Source organism: Mesoplodon bidens (genome assembly GCF_964165515.1).
Source record: "Mesoplodon bidens genome assembly, chromosome: 1".
Taxonomy (NCBI): Eukaryota; Metazoa; Chordata; class Mammalia; order Artiodactyla; family Ziphiidae; genus Mesoplodon; species Mesoplodon bidens.
In genome coordinates, this window is record NC_138176.1 from 181,764,584 (window position 1) to 181,784,031 (window position 19,448).

A 19,448-nucleotide genomic window follows, 5' to 3' on the forward strand; every position below is an offset into this window, starting at 1 on the left:
ATCAAATATCTGATAAGGGATTTTTATCCAGAATATACAAAAAACTCTTACAGTTCAGCAGTGAAAAAACAAATAACGTAATTAAAACATGGACAAATGATTTGAACAGAGGTTCCTCTAAGAAGTTATGCAAATAGTCAATAAAATCACATGAAAAGATTCTCACCATCATTATCATTAGGGAAGTGCAAACCAAAACCAAATACAATACCACTTCACACCCACTAGGATGGCTGTAATCAAAACTGCAAATAATATCAAGTGTTTGCAAGGAGGTGGAAAAATTGGAATCGTCATACATTTCTGATGGAAGTATAAAATGGTTCAGCTTCTTTAGAAAATTATTTTGCATTTCAGGATGTTAAACGTGGAGTTACCATATGACTCAATAATTCCATTCCTAGGTATATACCCCAAGAAAAAGAACACATAACCCCACACAAAGCTAGTACACAAATATAGCACCATAGTGTGATTCCATTTATATAAAATGACCAGACTTGACAAATCCATAAATATAGAAGTATAGATTAGTGATTTGGACTAGGGGAAGAGAGAAATGGGGAGTGCTAATGGATAAGAGGTTTATTTTGAGGATGATGAAAATAGTAAAAAACTGATTGTGGTGATAAATGCACAACTTTGTGATTGTGGTGATGAATACTGAAAGCCACTGAATTGTAGATTTTAAATGGGTGAATTATATATCAATAAAGCTGCTAAGAAAAAAATGCTATGGACAGAAATGACTTGGGATTAATTGTGGTACACACATAATTCAGACTTTCTTCCAAATGAGATGAGATATTGTATCAATTGAAGCAGAATCAGTCGTTGTCAAAATTTGCAATTTTTAAAAATATGCATACACATATGCATACATATATGTGTATGTATTTCTTTTCTGCTCATCATTGATATTATAGAATTTTGAACCTTTAAATAATATTTTAGTCAATCAAACTAAGTGTACTAGAGTGGAGTTGAAATTTTATAAATGAATCATCTAAATTTTATTTGCATTTTATTCAAAATCAGTTGGAAATTTCAAATCTAAGTATTCAATGAATGGAATACCAAGACTCTGCAGGTTTTATTGCACTTATTTGCATTTATTATAAACCTTAATTTATTGAAATATAGCTTTATGACTCAAAGAATAAATAGAAGAAATTAAATGTGAGCTATCAAAAGCTGTATACACATCTAATTTTTAAATTCTATAATTAAAATTTGGAATAGCTCAGTTAATGGTATGAATCATTTGATGGAGTTCATATTTTCAGTAGGATAAATTCATAACCAGTATTAGAATACACCAAAATTTTCATGGATGTATGTAGTCATTAGGATCAAAATTAGGGGAAAAAAGGAAAAAGAGATGGCACAGAAAGTAAAATCAGAAAATATAACTGAGACAGTGGAACACTTTAAAATTATATAAATAATTTTATGCCGTTAAATTTTAAAACTTAGATTGAAACTTAAAATCTAGATAACATTTTAAAACCCAGGGGGAAAAAATGACCAAAATTGGCCCAAGACGTAGAAAATCTGATTAAGCTACTAAGTATAAAATAATTTGAAATGGTAAACGGAGTTCTTCATATTAAAAAACATAAGTAATAGATGATTTGGAGATAATTTCTATTAATTCTTTAAAAAATAAATAATTATGCTTTATACAAACTTAGTTATGGGATGGCAAGGAGGGGGATAGGTAGGGGAAGGGTGACAGAAAGGGAGAAGAAACATTACCCAATTTAATTTATAAGATTATGATAATGATATCACAACAGGACAAAGGGTGACAGGGGAATAAAAAGCCTTCAGCCTAGTCTTATTTCTGAATATTAGTAAATTAAAAACAACAGTATTAAAAGAAGACAAGAATTCAAAATTTTAAAACTGTATAACTATTACTCTTATAACCTCAATGGATGCAGAGAAAGCAATTTATAGTAGTCAACACCTATTCATGATTTAATAAAACAACAAAGAAACAAATTTCTAAAAAATCAGGAATAATCCTAAAAGCTAGGAATAAAGGAAATTTTCTTAATCTAATGAAAGTTATCAATTGAAAATAAATAGAAAAAATATAATCAATTTTTAAATACTAGAATTATTCCCTTTAAGGATGAAACATAGAAAACAACTATTTCTTCTATTTTTCTGGCACTTTTTTTTTTTTTTTTTTTTTTTTTTTTTTGTGGTACGCAGGCCTCTCACTGCTGTGGCCTCTCCCGTTGTGGAGCACAGGCTCCAGACGCACAGGCTCAGTGGCCATGGCTCACGGGCCCAGCTGCTCCTCGGCATGTGGGATCTTCCCAGACCGGGGCAAGAACCTGTGTCCCCTGCATCGGCAGGCAGTCTCTCAACCACTGCGCCACCAGGGGAGCCCGCACTCTGTCATTTTTGCCCTATTCTATTGGTTAGATTGATTTCCATGGCCAGGCTCAGATTCAAAGCACTGGAAAAAAGACTCCACCTCTTAAATTAAGGAACTACAAGGTCATGTTGACCTAAAACAAATAGACTGACAGTTATTTCTCCAGCAAAAATGTATTTATTCCAGGTCAGCAAAGAATTGCAATTCAGGGTCTGCAACCATGGTGAGCCATGTGCAAATTCCCAGCAAAAAAAAGAGAGGAGAACTCTTTTATAGAGGGGAAAAGGAAGTTGGGAAGACTGTAGTAAACAAAGCATCCATGGCTTTATATTGACTGAGTTGTGACAGTCTCTTATTGGCTGAGCTCTTGCCAGGAAAGAAGAGGAGGTCTTTCTTCTTCCTGTTGGGCTCTGCTATCAGCATAGGGCATGGGAACTCCCCTTTCTAGTCTCCTGACTCTATTTATTTAATGTTTCTGTTTATTAATTTTTTATAGTCACATGGTAAGGAGTTTGAATATAGGGGAATGGGGATAAAAATTAGCCTTTAATGCATTATATAACATATTTCATAATGCTATATATACTTATATATATGTTCATAAAATAAGACACAATTTTAAAAAATTATTTTATATTGGTCTATAGTCGACTTACAGTATTGTGTTAGTTTCAGTTGTACTGCAAAGTGATTCAGTTATTCATATACTTATATCTATTCTTCCTCAAGTTCTTTTCCCATGTTGGTTATTACAGAATATTGAGCAGAGTTCCCTGTGCTATACAGTAGGTCCTTGTTAGTTATCTATTTTAAATATAGCAGTGTATATGTCAATACCAAACTCTCAATTTATTCCTTCCCCCCACCTTTCCTCTTTGGTAACCATAAGTTTGTTTTCTAAGTCTGTGAGTCTGTTTCTGTTTTGTAAATAAGTTCATTTTATAATTTTTTTTAGATTCCACATATGAGGATATCATACAATATTTGTCTTTCTCTGTCAGACTTACTTCACTTAGTATGATAATCTCCAGGTCCATCCATGTTGCTGCAAATGGAATTATTTCATTCCTTTTAATGGCTGAGTAATATTCCATTGTATAGATGTACCACATTTTCTTTATCCATTCATCTGTCTTTAGACATTTAGATTGCTTCCATGTCTTGGCTATTGTAAACAGCACTGCAGTGAACATTGGGGTGCATGTATCCTTTTGAACCATGTTTTTCTCCAGATATATGCCCAGGAGTGGGATTGCTAGATCATATAATAGCTCTATTTTTAGTTTTTTAAGGAATCTCCATAGTGGCTGTAACAATTTATATTCCCACCAACACAGTAGGAGGGTTCCCTTTTCTCCACACCCTCTCCAGCATTTATTTTTTGTAGACTTTCTGATTATGGCCATCCTGACTGGTGTGAGGAAATACCTCACTGTAGGTTTGATTTGCATTTCTCTAATAATTAGCGCTGTTGAGCATCTTTTCATGTTTGCCTCTTGGCCACCTCTATGTCTTCTTTGGAGAAATGTCTGTTTAGGTCTTCTGCCCATTTTTTGATTGGGTTGTTTGTTTTTTTGATATTAAGCTGCATGAGCTGTTTGTAAACTTGGGAGATTAGTCCCTTGTCAGTTGCATCATTTGCAAATATTTTCTCCCATTCTGTGGGTTGTCTTTTAGTTTTGTTTGTTTGTTTGTTTTTCATTTTGGCCATGCCATATAGCTTGTGGGATCTCAGTTCTACAACCAGGGATTGAACGCAGGCCACAGCAGTGGAAGCGCTGAATCCTAACCAGTAGACCACCAGGGAGCTCCATCTTTTCATTTTGTTTATGGTTTCCTTTGCTGTGCAAAAGCTTTTGAGTTTAATTAGGACAAATTTTTACAGAAGAATACTTACCTTTACCACATGTCTTGCTCTTTGATTTATGCCATGGATGTTATGCTGTGCTATTCCTTTGAAAAAGATGGTGATTGCCACTGCATTGTTTCAAACCCACACAGTTTGAAAAATAGTAGATTATAACATAATATATGCATGTACAGTAACTTTCTCTTTTTCCAAATGTTTTGTCCAGGATAATATATGAATAACTGGTATGTCCTCAGTACAATACGTACTGCATATTTTCTATGCAGCAGGCAATGTGCTAAGCACTTTATATACATTATTTTGTTCACCTCAATAGCCATTCTTATGAAGTAACTATTATAATTATTCTAAATATATAGGTAAGAAAGCTAAGGCTTAGGCAGGTAATTCTTCAAGGTAACCCAGGCACTAAACTATAAAGCCTGAGTCTGGATCTAAGTCTTAGATATTGGCCAGGGAACAGAGGACACTAGACAAGCACTTAAAATTTGCCATGGCTAGCTAGTATTTTTGTTATGGATAATTCTAAATATATGTTAGTAAAATAGTAATTTGGTGTATCATACAATCTGCTAAGTTTAATGTTCTGTATATCCAGATTTGTACAGCAAGATTTCTAGAGCAATACGTTGTGTGGTAGATGAAGAAATACAGTTTGCCTAATTTGCACATATGGAGCCTTCATTATTTGTTTTTCTTTTAGCAAGCAAAGCACTGTTAAATTGTCCTTCCAAAGTACTTAAACATGTTAGATTAAAGTCAGTTATTTATGCTTGAGATTCTGGTATTTGTAGATCTGATTTAATTCTAAAAACATTTCTGTTATTTGGTGGCCAGTTATCCAAACCACTGTATACTTAAGCATCTATTAAACACTTCCCTCTTTCCTGAGGTTGCCATGTAAGTACCAAGGCATGGTGGGGGTATTTAGTTCTCACTATTATGTTTCTAAATTGGTATCCAATAAGATGTCCTTCACCTTATTTGGTCTTTGCCAACTATCTGCACAGACACTGGTCAATTTCTCTCTAGTGGCTTTATCACTCTGCTACAGGAAACTCTAAAAAAGTGTCTAAAGCATCTTCCTAGGCCCTCCTTGCATCCATTTAATTATTTGGGGCCATGACACCTCCTCAGCTTCTACACAGGCTATGAGGAAAATGTCCCTTTGTTTTTGGATATCCCAAACCAATGCTGGATTTTTTGCCAGTTCTCCAAGACACAGCTCTAGGCAATTTGACTAGCAACCTGTCCCTGGGAACCTCTTAAGTCTAAGCTCTCATCACTTCTTCCAAATTTCCTGACTCTTCATATTTAGCACTCCCATTTTCTAGTTTGAGTCTCTCTACTCTTCTGCAGGGGGGCAAAATTTGCCACCCCAAAATGTGTTTCTTTGGCATGAGGATTAATTTAGGTTGATTATTTTTAAGAAACAGAAGATTCAAGAAGTTTTTCTTGTTACCTCCTATTTAACTGCCTAAAAGAATTTAGTTGAAGGGACTGTTCCCAGAATAGAGCTATCATCAGCAAAAAATAATGGGCTAGGTGTGATGGGGGAAACTTGGGAGGGCCTAGAGAGCAGAGTCCACTCTGTCCCGTCATCTGTGCATGGCCCAGCAAACATTTGTTTACCAAACATTTGTTTTTCCATCTCCATGTGAATTGCCTTTCTTTTCTTTGAAGTCCCAAACTCCCAGCATCCACTTTTGTCTTTAGCTGAAGATGGTATTTAAGTGAGGGGTTTTGACATTTTGGTGAGTTACTCAGTTTTCCTGGGTCTCTCCCATGTATACAAGTTATTAAACTTTTGTGTGATTTACTTCTGCTAATCTGTCTCATGTAAATTTAATTCTTAGACCAGCCAGATGAACTTAGAAGGGTAAAGGAAAATTTCTTCCTCCCCACCACTTCTAAAGTGCTAGTCTTTTGAAATCCAGGACCCAGGGAGCAAATTCTTTCTTCTCAGCTTCTCTTTCTTGTCTGTGTCACTTCTCTGAGTCAATAAATACAGGTTGTCTTAGCTGATGCTTGAATACTTAAAGGAAGTGCGCAGTGCAAGCCCTGACAGTTGGCTTTTCTTTTTATAATGCAAGTGCCTAAATTGTGGAACCATCCACTTCAAAGAGGCATCCACTACAAAGATGGCTATCTTGAATAAACACATTGTCAGCCAGTAGATAAAGACCCCAGCTACCCATCCCCTCTTTAGACTTTAGAGAAATCTAAACAGACTTCTCTGTTTTAGAGATCTTGGTTGATTTTGATAACTGATGATTTGGGCTGCTTGTTTTCTCTCTTCCTATGCTGTTAATTCCCATTCTTATGTTTTAAATTCACCAGTAAGGAGTGAGCCTTTGAAACCCTAGACACCTCTCAACCCCAATAAAAAGCAGAACCCCAGTCCCATGCTCTCTCACTCTCTCTCTACCTGTGACCTTGCTCTGTGGCCCCAGGTGTGCCATATAATTTCCAGGTCCTGTAATCAATAAGGATTTTTTTTTAAGTTTCTTGATGGTTATAGCTGAGAGCATCTTGCAATCATAATAAGAACCACCAGGGCAGGTCCAGCCACAACATTGGTTATTAATAGGCTGAGACCAGCCGGCAACAAGGTGGAAGAAGAGAAGGTCTAAGAATAAGTACAAAGGAAATAAGAGAATTATGAAAAAATAGTTTGTATTTCCTAAATATCGGCCTTATTTGCATACATTATTTAGACTCTCTGGCCTTCAGGAGCTATATTTTTAAGCAAAAGCAATTAGACACACTGGTTTTCAAACTGGACTCTTGGGAACCTAAGGAGCTATTGACTGCCTGCAGAGCTCCCCCAACCCTACCTTCTCTTTTCAACTAGTACATCTGTCCTTGCTTTGATCATTTTACATACTGAGTTGGTAAACGTTTTTCCTTTAAAGAAAGGGTGAAAAAATGTTTGAATCCCATTCCATTTGTATGCTGTATATATATGCTCTGTATATAACATGGTGATTGATAATGTAGACGCTTACCTATTGCCCCCACTGGCCTCCAACCTCCACCAATGCCCCCAATACACCAGTGTCTATTTGAAGGGAACATAGTTTTGTTAATGGGAGGAAGAAAAGAGAAACATGCATCTTGCCCCAAAGGTCCACTGGACTTGGCAGAGAAAATGTTCAAGGCAGAAGCTGAAAGAACTACTCAAGAGTGATCCTATGAATTTTTGAAAACAAAGGATTCCATACCCCTAAATGATCAAGTAGGGCACAGAGCAGGGCCCTGCTGGCCCTCAGCTCTGTAAGGAACTTAGTACTGGTCTGGCACCCCAAGGATTACAAGCTTTGGGAGCAGCTAGAGATTGTCCTACGTATAGACATTACTCTCATGACAGGCATCATAGTCAAACACGTATCAGATAGGAATGAAGGAAGCCAGAGAAAAAGAGAAAAAAGAGGGTATGTTCTGTGGTCATTGCCACTGACTCACTGGTTTATAAACATTTCTTCAGGATTCCTAGAAGTAACAGGAGGACACTTTGGGGAAGACACTGAAGTACTCTTACTACTAATGTTGGTTCTATTTAGCTAGGATGCATTTAGCCATCATATGACTGTCTCCAAATTAAATACTGTTGAAGAAAGTTTTTCTAATCTAGACAGAAACATATGCATTCATACAAATTCCATTGCAATTACTCTTGTTATTTATGTAGTAGGACAACTTCCAGCTGAAGGAGTGATCCACCTGAAAAAGCATTTCCATGGTGTTACTTTTATATCTGAGTAAGAGTTCTGGTTTTGTTCCCAGCCTTACCTCTGACTCATCATTGTGAAACCAAGAAATCATTTAGCCTCTCAGCACCTCAGAATCTCCCTTCTGTGAATGAGGATAATGGGTAAACCTTCTCTTGCTTCACTGAATTGTTGTGAAGTTTAATTAGATGTTTGCACAGCCCTTTGAACTCTACTAAATTGCTGTGTAAATATGGTGCTTCCTTTTATCAGGATGCCTTGACTGAGCCATTTCATAAAGAAAGATGACTATGATAGGAGGATTCATAGGGAAAGGATTACTTAAAAAAAATTCATGTGAACTGAGTTCTGAGATTGTCAAAGAAGCATATGAAAATACCTAGTTGGTGTTCTAATTGATAAGAAAAAGGATATAGCCTCTATGTGCTCAAGGGGTATTGCTTATACCTTCATATAAAAGTAAACTTAGCTCCTAAGGTCTAGAACAATGTCCTGTTTGTACTTTAAGTATTGATATTGTTTTTTAAATATTATGTTTATTCAGTATATTTAGCTAAGACAACATTGGTGATTTATTTCATATTTGTCATATAAGTAATCACAAAATAACAGATTTGCATCCACTTAATAAGAAAGTCATAACCTTTGAAGTAATGTGATTGATTCTGTGTAGATCATCCATTGGTTAGTTTACTAATCAGTCAAAGAGATTTCACACACAACAGAGAAATCTTAGATGAATCATAAATCTTCTTACTAAATTTTCTGATGAGAATATTTCACTCTAAAATAGTTATCCCAATTATTTTTGAAAATCTGCATTAATAAAGACCTTTTACTTCTGCTAGAAATAACTTCATAGATGGATTAATTGGCTTGGGGAAAAAAACCACAAGCTACCTCCATAAACCTGCCTTGGGCTTTAGTATATAATTTTATTTGTAAGCTAGAAATTTCCTAATTCCTCTGCAAATTTTATCTTTCTAGGCTTTGAAAAAAATCTAACAGCTTTCGGCTCAGTATGAGACTAGATCTTAAAACCAATTCAACTTTCCATGTTTCTGGTGGGGGGGGGCGTCGTTAATTTTATGAAGTAATTGCACTTTGGGGATTTTTCTGGCCAGCCAGGAGGTAAAAGGAACAAGTCAGAGGAAATGGAGAAACATAGGCTGGGGGGAGAGAAATAATAGGATAAAAGCTATTAGATTTGTACTGGGATTTGGAGGAATCTAAAAGAGAGACTATTTTTAGTTTTTCACCTTTTGCTTGCCTTGGCCAAGACATCTTTTAAGGAAGCAATTTTGGAATCTAAACGTCTTTGGATACTTCCTCAAAAATATAAAAAATGCAGACCATTAGATGTTTGGAATAATATTCCATTATGTTCTATGGTACCTCTCAAAAGAACACTTGCTCACATCAGAAGTTCCTCAAAATGTCTATTATAATTCTAAATTATCCTTGGTTAAATGATGCCATTTACAAAGGTAAGTATAAGAATTTGGGATATTGTGCAAATACATGTAAGATGCAGGAGTCTACATCAGAGGTGGAATGCTCTTAGTTTTAGACTGAGGCAGATCTAGGAAAGTCTAGGACTCCTCAGTTGAAAGTGCTGCTTGTTTCCCTGGTCCCTCAGCACCCTGCCCCCACCTTGGCCTAGTGGCTGGCCAGTTTCCAGCTTCAAACTTGACTAATTTACAGTTCCCTGCAGATGGAAAGATTTGGAGAGATTTCACCAACACAACAAGACTGAGACAAGTTCTCATAAAATGTTGCTAAGTGACCTGAGGCAAAGATTTTCCAAAATTCAAGACATCTCTGAATTTTTCAGTCCTCAGGGTCATTTTGAGCAATGGATTTATCCAGCTTACCCCCATCCCCTCCCTGTGAACTCTTCCCTTACAGAAAAAGATGACAGCAACAGAGACAAATTGTGCTGTAAGTAATAACACTGATTTCCACCAAGGACAAAAGTTATTTAACTGAACAGATATCAAAGGATTCCTAAAATTAATTTCTTAAAGAAGACAAAATAAACTCAGCATTTGAGGAGCTTTAATGAAAAGAAATCAAAGTTTGGACTCAATGCAAAACTTACCTCATTATCCCAGTCACAGAGGCCAGCAGCTCCCTTTACCAGCAAGAGGCTCAAGGGGCCACAGAGGCAACCATGGTTTCCAAGTTGAGGTCCTGGACCATGGCCAAGAGAAGTTCTTGACTAGATTTTCACAGGTCCCCAGTATTGTTGAATACTGACTTCTCCCAAATATCACCCAAACAATCCATTGATAAGACAAATCTGAGTTTAGGTTACAGAAGCATGGGAGAACACTGTCTTGACAGTCGCATAGGAGCAGTGGTGTGCTGGAGCTAGCTTCTATCAGCCTGTGAAGGATCCTGAACATCTCTTCCCAATTCCATGTTCAGTGATGTCACCTCGGCAGCTTGAAGTCAGCCATGGTAGGAGTATATATACCACAGAAATCATCAAATTCCACAAATCAGGGATCCCCCCCCGCCCCGCCCAGGGAGCCACTTTACCTTAGTAACATCTCGGGGTGTGGAAGCAAAGTTGGGATATTTAAGAGATGTTGAAGTTTGTTTTAAGGCAAGTCTCTTAATGTGAAAGTTTGATTAGGATTAGGTAAGGGTCATAATATAAAAGTTTAGGATTGGCAGATACAACAAGGAGAGAATTTAATTAAAGCAAGGATTTCCAAGAGTCTTGAAAATTTTGATACTATCTATTGAAAAGTCAAACAGTTTGATGTTAATTAAAATGAGTCTTTCAATATGTTCTTGAGACAATAAAATTACTTGAAACTTTTATCTTTCTGAGCAAGAGTTTCCTGGAATCATAAAGTCATGTTGATGAAGACAGTGAAATAGTAAAATCATATTAATGTATACAGTAAGTTATGTGGGTGTGGATGGTTTCAGTTCTCACATATAATGCTTGCGCCTTCAAATTATATAAGAATTAAGAATTAAAAAAAAAATGTCATGAAGAACCTAGGGGCAAAACGGGAATAAAGACACAGACCTACTTGAGAATGGACTTGAGGATATGGGGAGGGGGAAGGGTAAGCTGTGACAAAGCGAAAGAGAGGCATGGACATATATACAGTACCAAACGTAAGGTAGATAGCTAGTGGGAAGCAGCCGCAGAGCACAGGGAGATCAGCTCTGTGCTTTGTGACCGCCTGGAGGGGTGGGATGGGGAGGGTGGGAGGGAGGGAGATGCATGAGGGAAGGGATGTGGGAACAGATGTATATGTATGACTGATTCACTTTGTTATAAAGCAGAAACTAATAAAAAAAAATCTTCCAACAACAACAACAACAACAACAAAAAGAATTAAGGATAGGTTTCTATGGGATTATCACATCAAAAAAAAAAAAAGCTCATAGGAAATGTTCACTTGAAGGTACTATTCATTTTCAGCTTTAACAAAAAGCAAAAATTTTTTTTTCTGACTTCACATTCTACTGGTATCTAATGTCTTTTCTTTTTCAAATATATAAATAGTTTTTAATGATATTTCACTTTTATCAAATGATAATTTAAATATGTTGCATTTGTATATTGAGGGAAATAAATACAGCATTTCTAAGAAATTTCTTTTCAGTGTCCTTAAAGACACAATTAATGAGCAACTTTACGCATCCAAGCATTTGTCTCTAGAAGACAACAATATAAGTGGACAACTTAGAGTATTTAACATATCTGAAGTAGACATCATACATGCCTATTTGTTATCATTTCAACTAAGTACAATTTGCATTATTTCTTTCTTTTCTTTAGTAGAATAAAAGGTCAGAAGTCTACAAGGGTTCAGAAATGAATGTTAAAGAAGAAAGAAAAAATTTTTTTTAATTTTTCTAGACAAAAGAGAATGTTTAAATCATAGAACTGGAAAGCCTCATTAACCCTACCAATTCAATCTCTTCCTTACCCTATTGTGAATATTTCTAATGAGGAATAAGGACAGTATTTCTCTTTGTGGCTTATTTTATTACTCTTAAAATTCTCTATATTGAGCTAATATCTATTCCCTTCCTTTGTCCCTTCATTCTTCCTTCTGAAAATATATAAAGTAAATCTCCCTATTCAGTTTAACATATTGGAGACACTGCCGCAATTATTGGGTTTTGATTGTTTTTAGCTTCTTTGGGTTTTTTCCCCTGAGATAGGCAGCCTGAGTTTATTCAACCATTCCTCTATTTCAGAGATATTCGGCGTGTGGACCAGTACTGACCCATGACTGTTTCTTACCCTCTGGGAACTATAATTATAGGTCCACAACAAGATAAGGAGCTGTGGAAGAATACAAGTCAACATACTGCTTTCTTCATTGAAAAAGTCTTGCTATGAAAAAATAAAGCTAGCTGAATTCAACAGCTTGTTTAGTGATACAGTTGCTTTACATTGTGGCACAAGCTTTTTCATCTTATCAAAGACTGACGGTAAACAGTTGAACCAGTTAATTTGATAGCACTGGCTCCATATGACATGATTTTTAGATCCATTCTAATCGTTCTTCTCTAGATCAGCCTCTAGAATACAACCAACATTTCCAGAGAGAATCTGCTGAAAATATTGTGGAAAACATTATATCTCTGTATCTGGACACTATTTGTCTTAGCATAGCCTAATAGTTTTTAATGAGTTTTTAATCAAGTAAAGCAACTGATCAGAATTATACATGTAAGCCCTTTCTAATTCTTATTGCTGTTTATCATCCATTATTCCAAAGTGGCTACCTACTAGCTATTCTATCCAATTTTGTGTCATTTGCTAATATGGGCTATGCAGCTTTAGCTGTGTAAAAAACAAAAACAAAAAACAACAAAAACAAACTCAGTCACCTTTTAAAAAAGCGACTACCGGGCTTCCCTGGTGGCGCAGTGGTTGAGAATCCGCCTGCCGATGCAGGGGACATGGGTTCGTGCCCCGGTCTGGGAAGATCCCACATGCCGCGGAGCGGCTAGGCCCGTGAGCCATGGCTGCTGAGCCTGCGTGTCCAGAGCCTGTGCTCCGCAACGGGAGAGGCCACAACAGTGAGAGGCCCGCGTACCGCAAAAAAAATAAATAAATAAAAAATAAAAAATAAATAAAATAAAATAAAAAAGCGACTACCTTTTAAAAAAAAATTCTCATGAGTCTGGTTCAGCTGGTCAATTATGGTGACCTTGGCTCATTTCTTCTGACCTTGACTTGGCTTGTTCAAGCATCTGCTTCAGCTGGTGGTTGGCTAGTTGACTGGTCGAAAATGGCCTCCACTGAAACAACTCAGCTCTCTTCACAGGATTTGAATCTGCCAGTTGGCTAGCTTGTACTTGTTCTCAAGGCTGTGACAGGGTTCCAAATAAGACAGGAAGCACACAAGACCTCTGTAAGGATCAGTCCCATCTCTGCCATAAAGTAGAGCAGGGAAAGGTGGAAAATTGACCTGGAGGAAGACAAAGATAAAGCAAACATTATAATGCCAGTGCGTTCTTCGAAGTTCTTCATACAAAATTTGAAAATGGCACTGAAAAATAGTTTTCATGGAAGACCTCAATAGACCTTTTTAACAGATGCATTGATAAACCATTTCAGAATATGTTATTTAAACTGTCATGACTGTACCAATGAGAGCTTTTATACAGCCCACATTTTTCCGTCATGTTAATAAGGGTTCAGTGAAAAATTCTGTCAAATGTGATGCTGCAATTCAGAAATCATCATAGTTTTCTGAACATAAATGATCATCACTGCATTATTTATAACAGCAAAATATTGGAAAGAGTGCAGGAATGAATGACTTATGGTAATTCATATAATAAATTATTTCCTGTAGTTTTTAAATTTCAAATAATTGATAAAATAGGAGAAAGCTCACAATTTAATTTTAATGCAAAGTGGTAAGATATACAATGAAGCATGGTGCAAACAAAATTACAGGCTTTTATATATAATGTAGAAATATTTTGAAATCCTAGAAAGAAATACAATAAAAATATACTTCTTATCTTTGGATGGCAAGATTATAGTGATTTTTGTTTTACTCTTAAACTTTTAAATATTTTTCAGATTTTCTGCAATGGACATATGTAACATCATCATCAGAAAAAAATGCATTCAAGTTTTTTTCCATTTTGTAATTTTCCTGGGAATTAAAATCAAGCCCACATTTCCCTCTTTTCTGAAAATTGTGCATTTGACCATTCCCAGTTGATATTTTCTGAGATATTGTATTGAACAATTCTAATTAGGAGGGAGATTTGGATCTTTCTCAAAAGCATAGTAGCTGGATTTTAATAACTATTTCATCAACATTTTGATCTTAAAAATATTTCCTGCAGTCGTAATCAATTATGGTTTCTTTTTCTATTGAATGCCAAGGAGAAACAGGATTTTATGAGTATCTTTAGAGCAATACTCAATATCAATGCTAGAACTGGTAAAAAGGAAGAAGTTCTATGGGATAGGATAGGAAAGCAAGAGAAAATATATATCTCAAACACTGATGCCTTCTTGGTTGTATCATTATGTGGCTGAGGAACCTATCAGTTAGCTACATCTATTCTGGCACTGTTTCCTTATAGCCTTTCAATTCTTACTAGCAGTAAAAATCATATGCCACAAGGTGACATTTAAACCATCTGGAATACTTAAATGAATATTCAGATGCTAGAAGAAAGCGTCTGCCGACACAACAACAGGTAACCCTTTTCCAGCAAGGGATGTAGCAAGTGAAAGTGAGTAAATCACCCACCAGACACAATGTCCACCAGAGGCATTCTGGTGGAGTAAAGATGGACACTCAAATTCTTTGATTCTCCTCCCACTGAGAAATGGCATCTCCATCCCTCCTTTTAAATCTAAGTGGATTCTGTCACTGCCTGCCCAATAGAATATGACAGAAGTGACATTGTGCCAGTTTCCAGGTTCCAGTCTTAAGTGACTTCTATTTCCTATCATTTGGAACACTTACTCTTGGAAGCCAGCTGCCAGGTTGTGAGAAGCCCAAGCTGCATGGAGAGGCCACACCCATGTGCTCCATTTGACAGCCCCAGCTGAGCTCAGCCACCATGAGCATCAGCTGTAGCCCTGTGAGTGCGCCACCTCGGACAACCAGCTGCATCACAGCTTTAGATGACTTCAGCCGCAGCCACTATCTGACTCCATTTATATGAAAGATCCCCAAGAAGATCCATCCAGCTGAGCTCAGTCAACTCACACAACTGTGGAACATAATAATTAGTTGTTGTTTTAAGACACTAAGTTTGGGAATGGTTTGTTAATTTATAACAAAAAAATTGGAACACTAGCCATTGTTAGCTGGTACTGTTGTGCCTGAAATAAAATTTGAAAAGAGTTATAAAATATAGATAGTGACATAACATCTCTGTAGAGCTATCTTTCAAACTTGAATGGAGAAACAGTGAGTAGAACTAACTGTTTCTTACACCATTCCAAGTCATATACAGACATAATGAATCAAAGAAACCAAGAAAAAAATAAATATAAAGCTCAAGATAGCCTTTCATGTTTGGAGTGGATGAGATAATACTTTGTATTCAACACTTTACAGTTTACCACAACCCTGAGGAATATGAATTATTACCATTTTCACTTTTTTTCTTTTTATCCTTCCTCCCTCCCTCTCTTCCTTCTCTCCACCTCCATCTTCCAAGTTGTTTTCACTCCACTCACCCTCAGCAGGAGCCTGTTTTATCTCCATAATCTTCCCATGCTATTTATAGTACATGAAATACAAAAGGACGCTGCTCAAGTGGGTGTCCATTTGGAGAAATGCTTTGGTAAGAAATTGCTTTGGTAAGCAGTCTCTAAGGTGAAAGGGTAAATCCTGGCAGGATTTCACCCAGAGATGCCCCCATGTGCTACCTTTCCATGACAATAAAAACATTAGATGTATAAACTAATGTATAAACTTTGTTATACTCCAGGACAAAGCTTAAGTATTTTCCAGTGTTTTACAACTCTGTTTTGCTTTCAGGTATTCCAAAGTTGATTACATCTGATATGGTTAAAGAAGGTGCTGCTGTAATTGATGTGGGTATCAACTATGTCCATGACCCAATGACAGGAAAGACAAAATTAGTTGGAGACGTGGACTTTGAAGGTAGTAAACTATATCTCTTTTGATAAGTGACGAAAAACAAAGATTCTATGTTGCATGTTTTGATAATAGAAAGAGAAACTTTCCATTCGATTGGGGCATTATTATCAACCGTTACATTAATCTTTCCTCTGAGGGAAAAGAGTTTAATGACAATTACATATTTCCTTCCTTCCTTCTGCCTGACTTCCTTCCTTCACTCCTTTCTTCCTATCTTCCTTCCCCCTTTCTTTCAGCCCTTCCTTCTATCCTTCCTTTCCTCCTTCTTTCCCTCCTTGGGAGAAAAAATATAATTGTACCATTATTATTTAGTTTTAAGATGAAATTTCTTATAGTGCATTTTTTTAATGAAAGAATTCAGCCGGCCTTTTATAGGGAGCATTATTTTGACTTTTGGGAGTGTGTCTCTGTACTTCATCATCCATGCTCTATACTCAGCCATTCACTCTCGGAGCAAGAAGACATCTTAGGGTGTGTTTGCTAACTCTATATTTCAGATCTAGACAGTTACCTGGATAATTCAAGTCAACATTCTTCACTTGTGTTTTAAAGAGGATGACAAAAAGGAGTTAGGCTAACATTTCCATGGCCAATGAAGGAGATAAAGCACCCATTGTGTAGTAATAAAAAAATTTCCAGCCCAATGCTGTATCTCTACAGATGAGGAAACCAACTGCAATATAGATATATTTTTAGATGCCTCACCCCCCCAATCCAATTTTACTTCCAATACCCTTGTTAGATACTTACCTGCGTTCAGGTTTTCAGTATAGTCTAGGAATCTTAGATGTCTAATACTACAGGCATATAATAAAGTGGAGATATTTTCACATTAGAAATATTTTATATATTCGATTGATCATTCTGACCAAAAAATTTAGGGCCATGCGAGAACTTCCTTAAGTTATAAGTGTGTCTTTATAGACAAATTGAAAGGAAAAAATGGTGCTCTTTCTAAAATAATTCAAATTTTACATTTTCTCTTGGAATCTAGTCATCAGCTGATGGTTTGCCCGAGTCCTAGCATGGTGTGGAATACAAACGAATATGCAGGGACTCAGAAGTGTCCTTCTGAGTAAGGTATTGGCCCCATGTATGTGAGATTCCAGGTGCATTAGGGACCAGGTCCAGGTAGGCAAGGTGAGCTTGGTGCTAAAAAGAAAAGAAAAAAAAAAAAAAAAAAGAAAACCTGAGAACAAAATACTCTGGGGACAGAATGGTGAAGAGAGCAAAGTACAGATGGACCTTATCATCTACTGCCCTCATAGGCTGTCATTCACAGGGCCCTGCCAGCCTAGCAGGGTGGCTCTCCAAGTGAACATGTGTGTCTGTATGTATGTGTGTATGTTATGTGTACATGTTGACCTCTTCATGAAATGACCTTTTTTCTTTATTTCATTTTTCATGTTCAATCACTAATGTCAGATATCAATAATATATTTGAATTTCTCAACTTGAAAGAGTAAGGGTACATTTCATTTTAAAATGTATTTTATTTCTGACCTTATTTCTTACACTGTCATTCTGCTTCATGATTACATTTTAGTTACCAGGTTTATTGCAAAATCGCCACACACTTATGATGCACCCAGATGGCACAGACAGCACATAATAACCAGCTCGAGGCAAGAAAAGCAGGGATGTTAACAGCTCACAGCCTTGACTGTGCTTGTGGGGCACGCTCACTCAGCAGTTGGCAATGTTTTATAAGACCCTTCTCTTATATGATGTTTCATTGGTCTCAGATCATTTCCATGCATTCTTATGTTTAGCTAAGAATTTTTTTTTTGCTTGTAAGGGTATTATGAAAACATTAAAAAATGAGCATTTTGTGGTGGGTGCACATGCTAAGTCACACATGGATATGCAATCTCTTGATAGTATCTATTCAATTAAATTGCAGTTATGTGTATCTAAGTATATAATGAAACGAAAAAGGAAATGACCATGAGAGACAAAGATATAAGATGAGCAGGAAAGAGCATTGGGCTGGGAGACTGAAGAGATGCTCTTAGACCTAGTATGGCAACCTGATAACTTTGCAACCTTTCTGGCCATCAGTGTTGTTATCAGTTAAATGATAACAATGTTGGCAACGGCTCCTTCCAGCTCTAACACTTGGTGCATCTTGGACATTCAGCTGAGTGCTACCACATGATTGTGTAAAAACACAGAAACTTTCAGAAAGTCAGGTTTTTCTGACCCTATCATAAATTACGCCCATGTGACTGATAATATTACTCTTGTTGCCCTGCTGGTTTATGGAACCAGAGCCCTAAGGAAGACCTGGACTTGGTAAAGAAAGCCTTGTCGGTGAGGCCATGACTCAGCCACCCAGAGGAGCACGCAAGTGATAGGTTTTGACATGCTGCTCTTCAGGTTGTTGATCAGGACTTAACTTGAGGTGTGGGATGATCCTGCAGCTGAGAGGGAGGAGCTTTCACGTGGGTTCTGATGCAAAACTTACAGGTAGTGTTTGGCTGTAAATTGCCACAGGGAGTGTGGCTGCTTTGTGAGTATCAGTGAAAGTTTCACTATAACCATAGCCAAGATAGATAAAACAGATACAGGTAAAATCCAGTGCTGAAGTAAATTGTCCTTGCAGAAATCTTTAGCTCACTAATAAAGGAAACAACATGGCCTATTTCAAGTAGATTACTTTGATGGGAATGATTTTTAAAGAAAAATTTCATCCATGACCTCATTTGGACACTGTTGGAAATATGTAAATAACTGCACATTATTTTACAAATTCAATGATTAATAAAACCAGGAGTCATTTAATCTATTTTATTTCTAAGAAAATATAAATGCCTATTTGTATTCTTCTTCATTATTAGATATTTTAGCTTCAATTTTAAATCAGTCTTCTAAGAAGAGTGATATTTTATATCAAATACAACATGAAGATTGCATCACCCTTACTATAGTTCTTGAAAAAAGGAAATAAAAAAAACACCCTAAATATTTCCTTTTGACTTTAAGGACAGGTTTTTTGTTTTGGTTTAGATATAATTTCCTCTAGACCACATCTTCCTTCATCTGCTAGGGTTTCCTGGCTCTTATTTCCTGCTCTCATAGCTAGTGTTTGTGTAGTGCTTACAGTGTGCTAGGTATTGTTCTCAGGCTTTTACATATGGTAACCCTATAACCCTATGATAACCCTATCATTTTACATATGATAACCCTATAATTGTTTAATTTTGATTCAGTTATTATGATAACCCTATAAGATAGGTATTGTTATGCTAACTACAAATTGGCACTTGCCATCTGCCTCTACAAGGATTAAATCAAGAGCTGCTGCAGTTGCTGACCTTCAA

General features: G+C 36.5%; 1 protein-coding gene across 2 annotated transcripts in view; it reads left to right on the forward strand.

Moving 5' to 3' along the window:
• MTHFD2L (methylenetetrahydrofolate dehydrogenase (NADP+ dependent) 2 like) overlaps positions 1 to 19,448 on the forward strand; it is a 136,709-nt gene that overhangs the window by 94,772 nt on the left and 22,489 nt on the right. Inside the window, exon 7 of one of the 2 annotated variants that reach the window (XM_081232634.1) lies at positions 16,003 to 16,128. In XM_081232634.1, coding sequence (XP_081088760.1) covers positions 16,003 to 16,128 — 126 coding nt within the window. Of the gene's footprint in view, positions 1 to 12,226; positions 12,307 to 16,002; positions 16,129 to 19,448 lie in introns of those variants that run through there. The other variant, XM_081232635.1, reaches the window with a different exon arrangement.